Raw genomic sequence first — 19,322 nt, 5'->3', positions numbered from 1 at the left:
CTAATGCTTAACATGAATATCAAACTCAACATCAAGTTTTTAGAACAGTTATAATCCAAAAGACAGTACAGTCAGTATTCACCTGAGCTTGCATGTACCCGAGTAGAGGTTCTAACAATGCTATTTTCTTTTTGTACTGAAGAGTATTTAATGCACAAAAATAATGCATCATGGTCTGGTGTTGTTTTTTTCTGGAGGTGTAGACATCTTCTGTGACTTCATACTTTACCTTCAAATAAAAACATTAAAAATACGATTATATATCTAATTGTGTACTTATGTTTAATTACCTTTAGTAGTGGCTATAGGAAAGAGCCTACCCAAGGAAACTGGTGTATTACCAGCAATTGTGCATCTTTATTTTCTAAGATACGAGAAATTCTATAAAATATTGGCTAATTTTCCTGTCTTACTACCAACTACTCCATCTTAAAATGCACATGTAAAGCAAATTCTGCACATAACTAAGTATGATACAATAACTGAACTAAGTGTGGCAGAAAAAGTCTACCACACAGAGGAAAGGCAGACAGTGGTTTGGTATTAGCTTAGCCATCAGTCTTTGATCTTGGTCAGTTCACAGCATACCCCTCTTCTGGTTCTCCCCCTGCTGCTCTTCCTCTCTTGTACTTGTTTTTCTTTACCCACACTTAAAATATGTGTGCTCCTTTAAGTTCTTGCATTCAGACAACAAGCATTTATTGAGCACCTATTATGTACTGTGCATTAGGCTCTTCTCTCTTCTTGCTTTCCTTAGAATGCCTAATCAAGTACCCAATACCAAGTATTGGGATTGTATATCCCAATACACCAATGACTCTCAAATTTGTATCTCTTGCCCTTCACTCTCCTAAGTGTCAGAAGAAGCACATCTCCAGCTAGGCTCTTTATGTGTGTGTGTGTCCACATATGTGTATAAATGTGCTGGAAACGTACAAAACTAAATATAGTATCTTCCCCACAAACCTGTTCCTCCGTTTCTTAGCTCTCTTAATTATCCCAAGATCCACCCCATCATCCAAGAATTATAGGACTCTGAGGCACCTGGGTGGCTCAGTTGGTTAAGCAACCGACTTTGGCTCAGGTCATGATCTCGCAGTTTCTGAGTTCGAGCCCCGCGTCGGGCTCTGTGCTGACAGCTCAGAGGCTGGAGCCTACTTCAGATTCTGTGTCTCCCCCTCTCTCTACCCCTCCCCTGCTCATGCTCTGTGTCTCTCTGTCTCTCAATAATAAATAAATGTTTTTTAAAAATTTAAAACAAAACAAAAAAAAGAATTATAGGACTCATTTTCAATTCCTCCTCCTACCATAAGTCTTGTCAGTTCCACTCACAAAATATTTTCTAGAAGTATTTCTTCCTCTCCACTTTCCATAACAACCTTAGCTGAGGCTCTGCAAACTATTTTGGTACTTTTTCAATGAGATCCCACTAGTCCTGTCCCCTTCACATTTCCAGTAGTATTTTTATTCTGTAACACAACTGCATGGTGTTACCCACTTAAAATCCTTTAAGTAGGATTCCTTTAAGGAGGCTGCCCACTTTCTCTAACTCAAATTTCAAAGTCACTGAAATAGCCCCAAACTCTTTCTTTCTTGTCCTCTCTGCCACACCTCCCCAAATACATCCTATGCTCCAGACACACACCATTATCATAATAATTATTGCTAGAATTTAATGAAAACTTGCTACAGGCCAGGTACCCTGCATGCATTATCCCATTTCATCGTCAAAACTACTGAGTGTTTTTTTTTTTAATTTTTTTTTTTTCAACGTTTATTTTTGGGACAGAGAGAGACAGAGCATGAACGGGGGAGGGGCAGAGAGAGAGGGAGACACAGAATCGGAAACAGGCTCCAGGCTCTGAGCCATCAGCCCAGAGCCCGACGCGGGGCTCGAACTCACGGACCGCGAGATCGTGACCTGGCTGAAGTCGGACGCTTAACCGACTGCGCCACCCAGGCGCCCCGAGTGTTTTTGACAAGAGAAATAAAGGCTCGAAAATGACGTCAGACAAACAAGCAGCAAAGCTGAGATTTGTTCTCATGCAGTCTGACTTAGAGCCAGTGAGTACTCCTAACCTTTACATTCTCTAGACTCTACCATGTGCATCTGCAAAGGCTGTTTTTCTTCCAGGAACGCCCTCTGTCCCCCATCCCAAACCAGTGACTTTCACTCATCTTCAATCCAAATAGCACCTCCTAAAAGTAAAGCCTTTCACCAAATCACCAAAGTTAACTGAGGCTCTCTGTATGCTCTTGCAGCATTTTAAGACTTCTATTTGTTAAGTACTTAACTCAATGTTAATTCATGGGCTCTCTTCATCCTCGTACTCTGGCACCCAATCCAATCCAGCTGTACGCCTTCACATAGGAATATGCCTTCCTTAAGTGCATATTGTCCACTCCCTGAGGATGCGAGTGGAGCCTATTCACACTCTTGCCTCATGGTAGCCAACATATAGCAGATGGTCAAAAATTTTTCAAATAAAACAAAATTGGTAAAAGAATGTTTTTAAAACTACCTGGCATAACAACAACAAACCTGGAACAGCCAGAAGCAACATAAAAAATACACCAAAATTCTAACCTAGACCTTTAAACTATTTAGTAATGTAGAATTCAAAATGTATATATTTCATCAATATTTGCACCGTCAAATAATCAGTGAACTAAAATTAGAAACTGAAAGTTCTTCGTACTGAACTTTATGAGACACATTCCCTTTACTGCATCACAGTAGCTGTTGCACAGTAAAATGTACCCAGTCGTGGATTTCCACAAGCGATCACTGTGTCTCTACCAGCAGCCACAGCCAAGGCTGCAGAAACCAACTCGGAGGACCAGAGATCACCTCACTCAAAAACATCTAGTGGAGCTCTACTCAGCAAGCCTTGGATCAGGCACTGAGAGAGAAATGATCTTAAGGAGCATCCAGATGAACTTGTTAATAATTTCTTTGTTTTTTACTCACATGCATATCTCCTGAAATAGAGTGAAATATTTCTGCATTTCACTTGTGGAACAAGTATCAAAAACTATATATATTCCGTGTAAAAGAGAAGGTCCTCATAACAGAAGTTCATTCAATTATGTATGCAACAATTCAACTGTTTAACCACTGTATCTCAGAAGACACTTCTGAATACATACATAGTCAAATAAAAATAGGACACATGCAATGTTATCAAAACACAAAAGGAGCAATGCTATATACTGTGCATCAATTGCATTTTTTGAATAGTTCTGTTTACTTAGAAAATTTTGTCAGCAGAAAAATAGTTTGTTCAAAGAGATAATTATTGTCCAATAATTATCAGAAAGGCTTTGAAACAAATAGAAGGAAAGAACCAAGGGCAATACAGAAAAACGTACAAAGTAACTGCTAGCTACTATGTTTAAACAGGAAAAACCAGACCATCTAATGAAACAATTGCTAATTGTGATACTAAAGGAGTAAGTATGTATCACACCTTATCATTTTCTCTTTTTTTTGACAATCGGCTATATCTGTTAATTGCAGCATCATGATCTGGAAAAGAAATAACTATTAACAACAATACAATAGTACCTTACAAAACTTAAAACTTACCTGACAAAACTTATAAACTTACAAAACTTACAAACCAAAAAAACTTTAAATGGTTTTCACATGTGCATCTTTCAACAAAGGTACTAAAGCAAGAATTCTCTACCATATGAGCAATCCACTTAAATGTTCCCATTATGTTTCTACTTATTTAATTGGCAAACTATTTAATTCCAAGTAGACTGTACTAAGTTTTTAAAAGTATTTTTCAGTATAAAAATGGCAAATGCTCACTAAAGACAACTTTGGAACATACAGGAAAACAAGGAAGGGCAAATATTACACCAATTTCTCGGGTATTATTAAGACAACAAACTGAAAAATCTGATTTAGTTTCCCTTTAAATTTTTCTTGTAGCACAAATAGTGCAACTTAAATAAGAGCACTGATTTACGTAATATTCACTGAAACTTTTAATTAGGTTCATTTTTTTCTACTACATAGAACACAGATTTGTGTTGATAAAGAAATAGATCACTGCAAGAACCAACTGTAAAGTATCCAAAACTTACCATTACTAGCAATCTGAAACACTTCCTTTAATGTCAATATTTCTGGAAAAGTTTAAGAATAGTTTCAATTTAGCATATTTATGAAATTTCTTAAATTTTGTTTAGAAAACAGTAACTGCCATTTAAGCTACAATTAAAATTCCAAATAACATTTCATAATTCAACAAAGTGAAAAGGTTATTCTGTGTTTCAAGTAGCCTATGGAACATTCACTATTATTAACAACAGTTATACAAACAGAAAATCAACTTGCCACAAATTAGTAATATGACCCAAAAACAAATTTTAAAATCATTGCAAATTCTAAGATATGCAGATTAGTCTTAGTACCAGCATGCAATATATTCTTTTATTTATTTATTTATGTTTAAAGAGAGAGAGAGAGAGCAAGAGAAAAAGCACACAAGCAAAGGAGAGGGGCAGGGGGAGAGAATATCTTAAGCAGACTCTACACTCGGCGTGAAGCCCAACGCAGGCCTCCATCCCATGACCCTGGGATCATGACCTGAGCCAAAATCAAGAGCTGGTCACTCAACCAACTAAGCCACCCAAGCACCCCCTTCATTCATCTACTGGTACTGACTCTAATAAGTAAAAATGCTGAATGAGGAACAAAGAATAATTAATAAGGTTATGACATTCAGACTAAGAAAAGAACTTGTTTATATTGACCTTGGAAATAACCATTCTTAAGGATCACCACCATAAATATTAACTCTATCTCTAAAATACATCTGTCTTTATTTCATGCATAATTTAAATAGTTTGCCATCCACTGATACATTAGTTCAGTTTTAATTCTATCTATATTTTCAATAAATAAGTCTATATGACTGAGACTGTGAATTATGAGAAAACAGAGCCAATTCTGTAAAATTCACATGTTATCACCTACTAATCCTAAGTGGGGAGAAACAAAACCACCATAAACTACTAAGTCATGGGTTGCTAGATGTGCCAGTACTCCTACCTCCCACTACTGCAGCCCATAAACACACCTCCTGTGCCACTGTCACCTCCTTGAGCTCTCAACTTCCTAATCCATTTTCCTCAACATCAAATACACTCTATTCCATCCTTAAAAACTAAAGGAATTGGGTCTACTTCTTAAAGGCCTCCACTGGCTTCTCCTTGCTTATAAACTCACGTCCAACATCTTTAGCATGATCTATTTCTAGATCTGTCTCCTGTCATACCCCAACATATCCAACATTGCTGCCATACTGAGTTCTCGTCATCCACAAAACAAGCCATGTATTTCTCCAACCCATACCTTTATGCTTTCTAGTCCCTCTAATAGAACAGTGACTCTCTTCTCCTGGCAAATGCCTCTTCACTGTTCAATGCTGGGGTCCCATTCTTGGTGATGCCTTCCTGACACCCTCCTCTGAGGCCCCACAGTACCTTGCTCATTCCCTAATTATAAGAGACAGAGTATCATAATTATCTGCTTCACCCATCTCCTTCTCTAGGCTTTCTCAAGGAAAGTGACACTATCCATATCAGTACTTTCCAGTAACTAGTTTAACACCCAGCAGGATCTCCCACAAATAACCAGTGACAAAGTGGTATAAACTGTAGTCAGAAATGGTTAAGGTATAGAGTAATATGCACTTTGGAAGTATTAATCTTCTGACAGCTAATGAAAGTAAACATAAACTTGACTTCAGTACCTTTCAAATCTCTTTCTTTAAACTGGGTAATAGGGAACATCATGGCATCAGCAAGCTGCGTTGAAAGTACTGCATGACAAGAGCTAAGCTAGTAAAAGAAAGACAAAAAGGCCAAATAAATAACTATACAGAGACATTTAGCCAGTGTTATGTAAATTAAATAAAATCTAGTAAACAGATGCTGATCCATTTTATATAAGAGAACACTCAAAATTATATGATATACTACAAAATATTATACAGTAAAAAAAATCCATTTAAAACTCTTAGGAAAAAATACAGGATAACCTTGGATTTGGCAGTGGTTTCTTAAATATGACACCAAAAGCAAAAGCAACAAAAGAAAATATAAGTTGGACTTCATTGAAATTAAAAATTTTTATGCAAAGGATACTATCAAGAAGATAAAATCACAACCCACAGAAAGGGAGAAAATATTTGCCAATCGTATACCTGATAAAGAACTTGCGTCTAGAATAAGTAAGTCTTAAACTCAGTAACAAAAGTAAACCACCCAATTATAAAAAGGGCAAAGGTCTGAATATCGTAGTGCCACCGCCTTACCCAGGGTTGCCTTCTGCTCTTTCAGGTACCCAAGGTCAACTGCAGTCTTGAAGCAGATGATCCTCCTCCTCCTGACAGTGTCAGAAGGCCACAGTAGCCTAACACTAGATCACAATGCCTACACTATCCACCTCACTTCACCTCATCGTGTAGGCATTTTATCATTTCACGTTATAACAAAAAGGGTGCGTACAGCACAGTATTTTGAGAGAGAGAGAGACACCACGTTCACACAAATTTTATTATGTCATAATTCTATTTTACTGTTAATTATTCTCTCATTCTGTGAAGCTTACGGCACCTAATTTGTAAGTAAATCTTTATCACACTTATGTGTATACAGTAAAACATACAGGATTCAATACTATCCAGGGTTTCGGGCATCTGCTGGGGGGCGGGTCTTGGAATGTATCCCCTGTGGATTGGGGGCAGGGGCTACCAGAGACATTTCTTCAAAGATATACAAATGACCAATAAGCATAGAAAAAAGTGCTCACTGTCATTAGCCATCAGAAAAATGCACATAAAAACTACAACGATATAGCACTTCATACCCGCTTAGATGGTTATAATAAAAATATAAATGAAAAGCGCTGGTGAGGATGTGTAGAAACTGGAACCCTCCACTACTGGTGGGAATGTAAAAGTGCGCAGAAGCTGTGGAAAAAAGTCTGGCAGTTCCTCAAAAAGCTAAACATAAAATTACCATATAATCCAGCAACCCCACTCCTGATCAGATACCCAAAAGAACTGAAAAAGTGGTGTTCAAAAAACAAAAACCCAAAAAAAACGAAAATAAAACTTGTATACAAACACTCACTGCAGCACTACTTCCAGTAGCCAAAAGGTAGAAAACAACTCAAATGTCCATCAACCATGAAGGAATAAATAAAATGTGGTATATTCATACAATGGGATTTTATTCACCTAAAAAAGGAATGAAACTCTGATACATGCCGCAACACAGATAAACCTTAAAAACATGATGCCAAGTGAAAGCAGACACAAAACCCCACAAATTATATAGGAAATATCCAAAACAGGCAAATCCATTCAGATAGAAAGTAGATTTGTGGTTGCCAGGAGCTGAAGGGAGAGGGAGTAGGGAATGACTGCTTAATGGGCACAGGGTTTCCTTTGGGATGATGATGAAAATGTTCTGGAACATCAGTGGTGATGGTTACACAACACTGTGAATACATAATATAACCAGGAGTAAATTTAATGTTATGTATTATTTTACCACAATAAAAATACTCCATTTTCTACAAACATTTCTTTATATTGCTCTCCTGTGACAATACTTGGCTACAGTGAGTTATTAAAATATTTCAGGGGCGCCCAGGTGGCTCAGTGGGTTGAGCATCCAACTTCAGCTCAGGTCATGATTTCACGGCTCCGGAGTTTGAGCCCTGTGTCGGGCTCTGTGCTGACAGCTCAGAGCCTGGAGCCTACTTCTGATTCTGTGTCTCCCTCTCTCTCTGCCCCTCCCCTGCTCATGCTTGGTCTCTCTCTCTCTCAAAAATAATAAACATTAAAAATTTTTTTAAATAAAATATTTCAAAAAATTACTTTTTCAGATAGACTAGAAAAGACAGATCTAGTGTTTCACGTGAAAAGATCTTTCATCAGTGCACTAGTTGAGAACAGTTAGGGACTCCCTAGACAGCTCTCACCACACTTCTTCCACCTAGCAATATTTTTCCATTCAGTTTATTAATCCTTCCATCCCAGACAGCCAATATCAGCCCTTAATTTCTCTAACCAGTCAGCAGAACTAATCATTAAAAAAGTCCCAGAACCCACCTATAGCTCATAATTTAATTCTCTCCCTGCCTACATCAAATAACACAGTGAAAGGATGAATGTGACATGGACTGGGAGGAGAGAGAGCACATCTATATGCTTATCCCTTGAAAACAATTTGTTTTAATCAGAAAAAGAAAGTACTATTTTTATGAGGAAGCCACTAAGACAGGAGACAGCCACTAAGATGGAAATAAGGTCCTTCTTTAAATAGTAAACTTTTATTACAGAGATTTGCTCCTATCATAATAATACAAGTTCCCAATAAAAGCTAAACAACTTGAGTAACTTAATTATAAGACCATACATTCAAGCAAGATATAATTATAATAAGCACTTACCTCATCTATAACTTTTGAAAACTGTTGCAAAGTTGAACTCATAACTTCATCATCACCCCCCAGTGGAAAGCGCTGAAAAGTGAGAAACACAGATGAGGTAAAGGCCCAGTGCTGTATATCTTTTGTGAATGATGTTATAATTTACATTTTTATTTTTGTTCAAGTTCATTTTTTATTTTGAGAGAAAGAGAGAGAGAGTGGGTAGACAGAGAGAGAGACTCCCAAGGAGGCTCTGCACCATTAGTGCAGAGCCCGATGTGGGGCTCGAACTCGCAAACCATGAGATAATGACCTGAGCCGAAATCAAGAGTCCCACGCTCAACTGAGCCACCCACACACCCCTATAATTTACATTTTTAAAAACAGCTGACCCAGGGTACCTGACTAGCTATGTTGGTTAAGCATCCGACTCTTGATTTCAACTCAGGTCATGATCTTGCCAGCATGAGATGGAGCCCCACATTGGGCTCCATGCTTAGGATTCTCTCTCTCCCTCTATCTGCCCCTTCTCCACTCACACTCTGTCTCAAAATAAATAAACAAACATAAAAAAACACAGCTGACCCTCAAACAACGTGGGAGTTAGAAGTGCCAACCCCCACATATAACTTTTAACTCCCCCCAAATTTAACTACTAACAGCCTACTGCTGACTAGAAGCCTTATCAGTAACATAAACAGTTGATTAACATGTATTTTGTGTATTACATGTACTATGTACTGTATTTCCATAATCTTTTAGAAAAAAGAAAATGTTAATAAAACCGTAAGAAAAAATATATTTACTGTACTGTATTTACCAAAAAAATCCATGAATAAGTGGACCTGTGCAGTTCAAATCCATGTTGTTAAAGGGTCAACTGAAACTTCAAAAAACTTCTAAAATTTTGAATAAACTTTAAAAATGTCACTTAATAAAACAGCATAATTCATACAATTAGTAAACATTAGTTAAAATGTTTGCTAAGCAACTAATTAACATGTGTATACAGGAAGGCACACCATACAAGGAGTTTAAGATTTGGTGTTTAGCTCCAATTCCTCCAATCACCAACCGTAAAATCTTGAGCAAGCCTCAGTTTCTTCATTTGTAAAGAGAGGTCAATTAAATAACTAATATGTAACAATAAGTAATTAAAATCAGATGTAAGTGCTATAGTGGAATTTCAACAGCATGCCCAAATTACCTTCTGCAAGTTCAAAAAAGCTTAGGATTCTTGGTGAGAAATTCTGTTTATCTATACAGATACTGTATCACTGAATATTTTTTTAATGTTTGTTTGTTTGTTTATTTATTTATTTATTTATTTATTTAGAGAAAGCAAGCAGGGAAGGTGCAGAGAGAGAGAGAGAGAGAGAGAGAGAGAGAGAATCCCAAGCAGACTCTGCACTAAAAGTGCAGAGCCTGGTGCGGGGCTCCAACCCACGAACTGTGAGATCATGACCTGAGCTGAAACCAAGAGTAGGACGGTTAACCAGCTGAGCCACCCAGGTGCCCCTCACTGCATATTTTAAATTACGCTTTGAAAATTTTCATATACTATACCTGTTTTTCATATTCTTTTAAAAGTTTTGAAGTCAGGTGTGTTGCTGCACTTAATTCATTCTGTAGGAAAAAAACAGCATTCAAATTAACGCAATATTACTGATCAAGAAAGTTTTAGTTGAAGATACATAAACCACTTTTACCACTTAACATAAATGCTATATAACATGCTCTATAAACCCCTCATTAAATCACTAGAAAGGGAACTACCATTAGAGCATTTTTAAGGGAAACTCAAACCATGAAATAAATGGACACCATCAAGGAATTCAGCAGTGTTCTAGGTGTATGCTTTTTTTTAGCTAATAAAAACTAAGTATTAAATGCTGTTAAAGCTTTCAAGTTAGAAGTAAACTGTATATAATCTTAGCAAAATCTTGAGAGATTCTATATTAATGACTAATTATTCCTCTCTCTAGGTGCTGATACTAGACCAATGCATTTAATAACATACAACCAAAATGTGGTTAGCCTAGTCACATAATACAGCAACACAGCCAGATGAAGGAAATACTTTTTGAAGTTTTTTTTCCGTGATGAACATAATGACAAATATAACATTTCTTTTACATTGTAATTAATCTCTGTGGTCAGGAATCAAATCTTGAAAGACCTATCACAAGGGAAAAAAAAAAAAACTATCACAGCAACTTTTTAGTACATAAAGAAAATGTGAGTCCATAAAGGAGATAAAATGAGAAGGAGAAAAAGAAACTTGTGTACTTAATTAATCCCAAAGAAAGTTTAACACAGCACCCAAGTCGCCATTAAGGCTTATAACTGAGTTACATAAACAGCCTTGAATCTTAAGCCTGCTCGACAAAAAAAAAAAAAAAAAATCTACTCATCTCCTTCTTGAATTAATCTCCCAGCACCCAGAGTTATATCTAATTTTTATTATGTTCTTCTCACTAAAGATAAACCACCCTGAAATCTTTTACTCAAAAAGGGGGGAGTGTTTCTTCAGATTAAAAGCATGATTAGGGAAAACACTGGTGACAGTATGGGGCTTTCAGTTAAATCTTAGGCAAAGATCATGATCAGTGAGTTTCAGTAAGAAAGCTCTTACTGTGTTTAGGTAGAAAGAGGAAAATGCTTAAATCTTCACGTCTTCTGTAGTGCTACAAACTATACACTCACTAGTACTTGGAATGTGAGCTCAGTAATACAAAATACTTAAAAGTTCCTTCATGCATTCAGGCACCAGTAAACAAGACAGACTATCCCTCTGTCCTCATGGGCTTAAAGTCATTTTTAAAAAAAGCATTGAATCAGCCCTTAGCTTTTTACCTGTGCATCATAAATCCGATGCATAGCTTGGTACAACTGGTTCATATAGTTGGAAATAGCTGTAGCATCTTCTTCAAATACACCCAGTAAAGACCTTGTCTGTATAAAATAAAAGCAGTAAGTTTAGGTCACCATTATATAAATCAAATAGAAAATTTTTTTTCTAGAGGAAGGAAAAATCCTAGGACACTGGAGCACTAATAATTCTGAGTTCTAATCTATTTTCTCTCTTTTGATAGTAATGCCAAGATGCCGGGTTTCTTTGTTCTCAATTTCACTTCACCAAAACGCAGGGATTTTCCAACTACAGCACACAAACTTTAGAAGGAACAAAGGTGTATTTTTATGAATTAAAAAAAGCCTGTGATTAAACTAAGAACAAATCAACAAAAACATTCAAGGCTAATTAACAGTATTCCATGTGTAAATATTTTAAATGTCTTATTTCAGGATAACTTATTTCTTATTATTCAGATAACTTATGATTATTTCTCTTTTTCTATGTTCTCTTGGAGTAGCCAAAGCCCTCCCCGTCCTAATTCAAAATAACATAGTACCCAACCCTAACAGAGCCAATTAAAAAAAATTTTTTTTAATGTTTATTTATTTTTGAGAGAGAGAGAAAGAGAGAGACAGGATGAGCAGAGGAGGGGCAAAGAGAGAGGGAGACACAGAATCTGAAATAGGCTCCAGGCTCTGAGCTGTCAGCACAGACATGGGTTCGACGCGGGGCTCGAACCCATGGACTGCGAGATCATGACCTGAGCCGAAGTCAAATGCCCAACCAACTGACTGAGACACCCAGGCGCCCCATTACATGGCCAATTAAATACTAACTTATAAAGAGTACAGAATTTGAGGGTTTATTGTTTTCTTCTTCTTTACACTTGTCTATATTGTTAGGCTTCTTTTTTTTTTTTTTAACGCACTAAGAATTTCCCCTTCGTATTAAGGGGAATTTTAAGTAAGTGTTAAGACTGTCAATAAGAAGGATAGAGATAAAGAAACTCAGCAAATCAAGGCAAGGCATACTCACTTTTTCATATCCCAAAGGCAGAGAAAGAATGAAAATATTAACAACTATTGCGATAAATGCAGCTTAAAATCTAAAAGATGACCTTGTATTTTTATTCTACAAATAGTTCATTTATGTCTCAGCCTTAGAAAGTGGTTTTTAAAAATCAACTTATTCTTTAGTTTCCTATTTTCAGAAAAGAAAGCTAAGTCAACACAGTTTTGAAAAGGAGGGGCGGGGGGACAAAATCATTATGCCAATATATGAAGTCCATGTCGTCAGTCCTCTACTCCCCCATGCCCCAGATATTTAGATCTGACAGAGAATCTTTTTACTTTTTTAGCTCTGTGCCCCACCCCTATTCCCCACAGTGCTATTTTAAGATGTAAAAAAGAAAGCATTAAGAAATCTTGTTTGACTTAGTGCCATTCTAAAGAAAAATCTGCCATTTCGTTTTGTTTCCCCAAAATTATTCTAATTCAAGGAATTACACATTTATGCAAAAACCTGTAGTGGACTTAAATTAAAAATATCTCCTTAGCCCAGTGTTAAAATGGGTTCCCTACTTAAAGCTAGTTATATCTAGCTAGCACCTTATAAAAAGTACATCAATGTGGTACCATTTCATTGACTCTATGATGGCATCCACTGTGAGCTGCACTCTTTTTAAATACTACTACAACAAAACAATGCCAGCAATTAAGCTATGATTTGAGGTATTCTTCTGTCTTGTAATTTTTACTTTATATTTGTGGAAATAGACCTTTAAACATTTTTATATATAATTATATATATATCTTATATAATTAATTTTATATGTAATTAATATAAACATAAAAGCAAAACACAAACAGCATGAATTTAATATAATCCTAACACTTCTTCAGAGTTCAACTCTTTTGAGTCACTTTTTGACAGAAGAATTATCAATATCCATGTTTTCCCATCCAATATTATTCTGTGCCATGGGGACGTGACAAGTATTTCTTACAAGTGCTCACTTTTGCCCCCAGTACTTTCTTCCAAACCATTGATACCGATTCAGCAAACTTTGATGGCAGTACTTGGTTCATTCCAGCAGGAGTCAAAGGAATATTTTCAGACAGTAAAGAGGACTGATAATCCTTCAAATTGCCTGAACACTGAGAGGTTGCACTTGACCAGTCATGCCACTAGGAGAAACAACCATGTGTGTACATTTGCAACCAATTACACATAAAACATTATCAACTGTAAAGGGCATTTATCTCAATATCAGATATGTTAAAATGTGGGAAAAGAAAAAAAGGTATGTCTTATAATCTATGAGTATTCCATGTTATGCCAAAGAAAGAAATGAGTATTCCATATTATGCCAGTTGGGACTGGAGTTTTATCTTCATAGTTCCAGCACTGAAGAGTCACTGGTATTTATCTATACAATTATTTTTAAAGGTTCATATCTGTTCTTAATAACTAGCAAGTTTCATTTTGCTCCTGATTTTCAAAACAATATATAAGTATGGACAAGGCAGCTAGTATAGTATAGCCTTAAAGATTTCCTTTCTCAACAAATAATATGATCATTTGCAGAACAGGAGATTGTTTGGGCAAGATAATTCTAAAGATGTTTATATCCAAACAGCTGGATTTGAACTTGCAAATTCCTCTCTATTTTAATAGTTACTATAAATCAAAACTAAAAAAAGATAACTGTAATTCAGGATAGCCTTTCATGACTCCAAGGCTCTAACCTTTTTACATAGCAACTGACAAGCCACTTTTGATTAGGATCAAATGATTTACATAAACACTTATCTAGAGGGGTGCCTGAGCAGCGTAGTCAGTTAAGTGTCTGACTTCCGGCTCAGGTCATGATCTCACAGTTCGTGAGTTCGAGCCCCATGTTGGGCTCTGTGCTAACAGCTCAGAGCCTGGAGCCCGCTTCAGATTCTGTGTCTCCATCTCTCTCTGCCCCTTTCCCGCTCATTCTGTCTCTCTCAAATATGAATAAACTTCAAAAAAAATAAAAACAAAACAAAGAAAACCTTGTCTATACAAAGGAAACAATCAACAAAACTAAAAGGCAGCCTACAGAAAGGGGGAAGATATCGGCAAACAACATATCTGATAAAGGGCTGGTATTCAAAATCTAAAAAGAACTTATCAAACACCCAAAAAACAAATAATCCAGGGGTGCCTGGATAGCTCAGTCAGTTAAGCATTTGACTCTTGATTTCGGCTCAGGTCATGATCTCATGGTTCATAAGTTTGAGTCCCACTTCGGGCTCTGGGCTGACAGTGTGGAGCCTGCTTGGGATCTCTCTCTCCTTCTCTCTCTGTCCTTCCCCTGCTCATGCATGCTCTTTCTCTCAAAAATATAATAACATAAAAAAAAATCCAGTTAAGAAATGGGCAGAAGACATGCATAGACATTCTTCCAAAGAAGCCAAACATAGCTAACGGACACATGAAAAGATGCTCAACATCACTCATCATGAAGGAAATACAAATCAAAACCATGATGAGATACCACCTCACATCTGTCAGAATGGCTAAAATTAACAACACGGGAAACAACAGGTGTTGATGAGGATGCAGAGAAAGGGGAACCCTCTTACACTGTTGGTGGGAATGCAAACTGGTGCAGCCACTCTGGAGAAGAGTTGGAGGTTCCTCAAAAAACTAAAAACAGAACCACCCTTCCATCCAGCAATTGCACTACTCGACATTTACCCAAAGGATACAAAAATACAGATTCGAAGGGGTACGTGCACCCTGATGTTTATAGCAACATCATCAATAATAGCCAAACTATGGAGAGAGCCCAAATATCCATCAACTGAAGATGGATAAAGAAGATGTGGTAGGTATATATGTATGCATGTGTGTGTGCATGGAATATTACTCAGCCATCAAAACAATGAAATCCTGCCATTTGCAGCCATGTGGGTAGAGCTAGAGTGTACTATGCTGAATGAAATAAGAGACAGATGGGGCGCCTGGGTGGCGCAGTCGGTTAAGCGTCCGACTTCAGCCAGGTCACGATCTCGCGGTCCGGGAGTTCGAGCCCCGCGTCGGGCTCTGGGCTGATGGCTCAGAGCCTGGAGCCTGTTTCCGATTCTGTGTCTCCCTCTCTCTCTGCCCCTCCCCCGTTCATGCTCTGTCTCTCTCTGTCCCAAAAATAAATAAACGTTGAAAAAAAAAAATTTAAAAAAAGAGACAGAAATGCCATATGATCTCACTCATATATGGAATTTAAGAAACAAAACAGATGAACATACAGGAGGGGGAAAGAGAAAAGAGCAGGAAACAAACCATGAGAGTCTCTTAAAGACAGAACAAACTGAGGGTTGATGGAGGGAAGTGGGTGGGGAAAGGGCTAGACAGGTGATGGGTATTAAGGAGGGCACTTGTTATGATGAGTACTGAGTATTGTATATAAGTGATGAATCACTGAATTCTACTCCTAAAACCAATATTACACTGTATGTTAACTAGAATAAATAAAAATTTGAAAATAAAAAAGAATTTATCTATAGCAGGAGCTTTAAAAGTTTGCATACTCTTTGTTATTTGACTTCTTGGACTCTATCCTGTGTCAGTAGTCCAAATGAGAACAAAAATTCATGTCCCAAAGCATTCACCGAAGTCCTATATATAAAAACAAAACTTGGGAAAAATCTCTAAGTCCAACAATAGGACAACTGTTAAATCAGTTAAGGAAACATGCAGCCTTTAATTTTTTTTATTCAGAATGAAGGATATGTGAACACTTACCCTGTAATGTTAAGTTAAAGCCAAATAAAAATTGTTATGCACAATATAACTTCAAATACATTAAAGTATGTAAGAGAAAGCTAGGAACAAGTAAAACTGTTAATAGGGTTTGCTGCCTCGGAAAAGACAGGTAACTGTTTTCTGTCCCTTTCAGTTTTTCTGAAGCACATAACTATGATTTTCATAATCAGGTACAAAAATAAAAACGTTCACTGTAACACTGAGATGCGGAGACGTTGAGTGACTTGCTCTAAAGCAAGTCAAGTGTCGGTGAAGGACTAAAAACCCTTGTACCCTTAGTCCCGGATTTAGGGCTTTCCATCCTACCACAAGTTCTCCCTAAGGACTACTTCCAATATCTTTCCTTTCTAAATCCCATTTGTCCCAACTAATTTTCCCAAGTCAATATTACCTAGTTCAAATTTACCACTTCTAAAAACTGAAAGAATAGCAATGTGGCTATTCCATTAAAAATTACCATAAAACTGATACTGATATGGCGCACCCTTATAAAAAAGCAAACAAACACGAATGCTCAAGTTGTAAACTAATTGTGTGAAAAGTTCAAGAAATTGGATGAGTCAGATTACATCCTCTTCACAAGTCATGGCGAGAGCACTGTGCTACCCATTCCGGGGTTTTGTATAATCTTTATGGGCCATAAAAACCAGGCAAGGAAAGAAAGGTAAGGCAACCTGTTGAGTCTTATATAATAAAAGTAAAATGACAGAGTGCACCTGACCAATACATGCCACAAAATTTTTGCAAAACATCTGAAACAAACATAACTTCTAACTTTATACTACAGAAATCATTAAGAATTTGAAATAGTTATTGGGGCGGTCCAGACAAGCGAAGGCGTGGGTTTCTGTCAGTTTAGGCTGATAAGAATACATTACCAGCAAATAACTGGCTTGTGAAGGTAACTTTCCACATAGGAAAAAAAAAAAAATCAATTCCACGATCAGAGCCCAACTTCAACTTGGCGATTATTACTGGCACAAAGTCATGGCAGACGTGTCACACAGGCCAGGGGATCTAGCCCCTTCTTCCTGATCTTTTGGGGCTATATTAAACTATGAAGACACATGAAATATGTGCCACTGTTGTTCTAAACGAACACCATTTCAGGAAATTTTTTTCGTTCTGAGGGGTAGACAACCAGCAACATCATCTTAAATTGCTTAAATTATTCCGTGAAAGACAGGCTTAGGGATGATGTTTCTCAACGCAAGTTACAGCGCCTACCAACATGTTTTTAACAGAACTCATTTCATTCTTCGGTATTGAACACGTTTCTCTAGACTGTTTTAAGCTAAAGCAACCACGCTAGCCTTGCCCCCAAACACACGAAACACGGGGCTTTTATTTTGATGAGTTTATTAGGGCCAAGTCTGCACCATTTCGCGCAGCAGTCTTGCAGCCGCGAAGGCGCGGTCCATCACAAGCCGTGCACCGCTCGGGTGACAGCGGCTACCGTCGCGGCCACGACACTGGACACACTCCTCGGGGAGGCTCCCGGGCACGTGACGGGCTTCGCCGATGACTCTCCACGCGGGCAAATCAGCAGCCTGCCAGCATCTCCCGAAGAAAAACTATCCATTTCCTTCCCTAGCTTGCTCAGAAACCATGTAATAAGTCTACATGGTTTTTTCTCCTGCATTTCCTCCGAAGAGACCTTCGGGGAGAAAATCCCAGGACTGAGATTTATCGCCTCACGTTACAGCGATAAAAATGCACCTTTCACCAAATACAAGGGAGCCCCGCGCGCGTACGTGACCGCAGGGCCCACGAGCGAAGGCGACGGAGCCTCGGTCGCCTCCCTCCGACGTCCGGACCCCGCGCGCGGCTCTCGGCCCAGCCGCGCAGGCCCACGCGGGCCTCCGGCTGGCGGCCGGGCCGCGGCGGCTCGGGGCGCGGCCCGCGACGGGCGGGGACACTGGGCGGCGGCACCCACCTGGTGCGGGGCGGGCACCTGCGGCCGCGGCGGCGCCGGGCCTGGGGTCGGCCCGCCCTGCTCTTTCCCTCGCCGCCCGCCGCCGCCCGCGCCTCACCTGCGGGCTGTCCTCCAGCGTCTCCTCGATGGGCAGCTTGTCGATTCCCGGCATCGTGGCGGAGGGAGGGCGGTGGCAGGAGACACGGCGGCCGCCCACAGCTCCCCGCTCCCGCCCGCCCGCCTGCAGCAGCTGACCCCGACCCGCCCTCTCTCGCAGGCGCGGCCACGGTCGCCGCCCGCGCAGCTCTCGCCAGGCGCCTAGCGGCCGCGCGGGAAATCCCGCCCCCTCGGCCACCCTGCCCCGCCTCCCTGCGCACCCATTGGCTCGTGGCGACGCCCATCAGCGCGGCGGGGCTGGTCCGGAGCTTCCTCCTCCGCGTTGGGCTTTGCGGTGAGCAGCGGCTTGGGGGGTGGCGCTGCCCGCTCACAGCGGCCATCTGCACCGTGCGCGCGCATTTTCATGTAAATTGTAGGGGACCGTCAACCCCCCCCCCCCCCACCGCCGCCAACGAAAGTCTCCGGAAACCAGAACATTGAGTGAGGAGGGCCACAGTGGGAGTCTGGGGCGATTTTACTTCTCCCCCAACATTTTTCGTCGGAGACCACGGAAGAGACCCTGTTGCGGGGGCCCTTTCTTTAGCTGCATCAAACTATCATGTTCCCAACCCTGCCCGAAGCGTCCAGGCTACCCACCCCCCCCCCCCCATCCCCGACTCTCCCACAAAATGGTGCTGGCTAATTCAAAGATCTGTGAGATCCCTAGTTGTGCCATTAACAGTGTTTTCCAGTAAATTCATGTACAGTAGTAGACTCTCAATTGTTTTTCTGGGCACTTGGATATCAGTATATCCGGTTAAAAACATGTGACTTTGTTGTCAATTCATCAATTCTTCCCTGGCCTTGAAGGGCTATCATGCCTCAACTCAGACTTCCGTATTTCCTTTAAATCACAGATGAAAGCACCTTTTAAAGATCAGGATACACTGGTTAATTATGTCGGTAACTGATTACCATTTCTTTGGGTCAAAAAGTTTTGGAAGATTTAAATAGCTTCTTCAGCCTCTAATTTTACAATAAAGTGATATTCTAATTCCAGAACCTGGTCTGGATTAGAACTGCTTCTTTGTCCAATTTACCCAACCTCATACTGTCTCGTTTCTCTGTAGAGCTATTTAAGAAGCTTTCATCAGTATACAAAGAAAATGGCAAAATCATAAGTGTCCTCTAACACTCTA

The 19,322-nt window shown here is 39.2% G+C and overlaps 1 protein-coding gene across 3 annotated transcripts in view; it reads right to left on the bottom strand.

Moving 5' to 3' along the window:
* Positions 1-18,253, bottom strand: part of APPL1 (adaptor protein, phosphotyrosine interacting with PH domain and leucine zipper 1) — a 58,176-nt gene extending 39,923 nt beyond the window's left edge. For all 3 annotated transcript variants that reach the window (XM_043587707.1, XM_043587706.1, XM_043587708.1), the window contains exons 1-8: positions 18,146-18,253; positions 11,318-11,416; positions 10,028-10,087; positions 8,483-8,554; positions 5,772-5,859; positions 4,099-4,140; positions 3,471-3,529; positions 83-229 (exon numbers count right to left, since the gene is read on the bottom strand). In XM_043587707.1, coding sequence (XP_043443642.1) covers positions 83-229; positions 3,471-3,529; positions 4,099-4,140; positions 5,772-5,859; positions 8,483-8,554; positions 10,028-10,087; positions 11,318-11,416; positions 18,146-18,199 — 621 coding nt within the window. In that variant the 5' untranslated portion in view covers positions 18,200-18,253. The remainder of the gene's footprint in view (positions 1-82; positions 230-3,470; positions 3,530-4,098; positions 4,141-5,771; positions 5,860-8,482; positions 8,555-10,027; positions 10,088-11,317; positions 11,417-18,145) is intronic.
* Positions 18,254-19,322: the final 1,069 nt, after the last annotated feature.

Source organism: Prionailurus bengalensis, chromosome A2, assembly GCF_016509475.1.
Source record: "Prionailurus bengalensis isolate Pbe53 chromosome A2, Fcat_Pben_1.1_paternal_pri, whole genome shotgun sequence".
NCBI lineage: Eukaryota > Metazoa > Chordata > Mammalia > Carnivora > Felidae > Prionailurus > Prionailurus bengalensis.
This window is presented reverse-complemented; position numbering and strand designations above follow the sequence as displayed.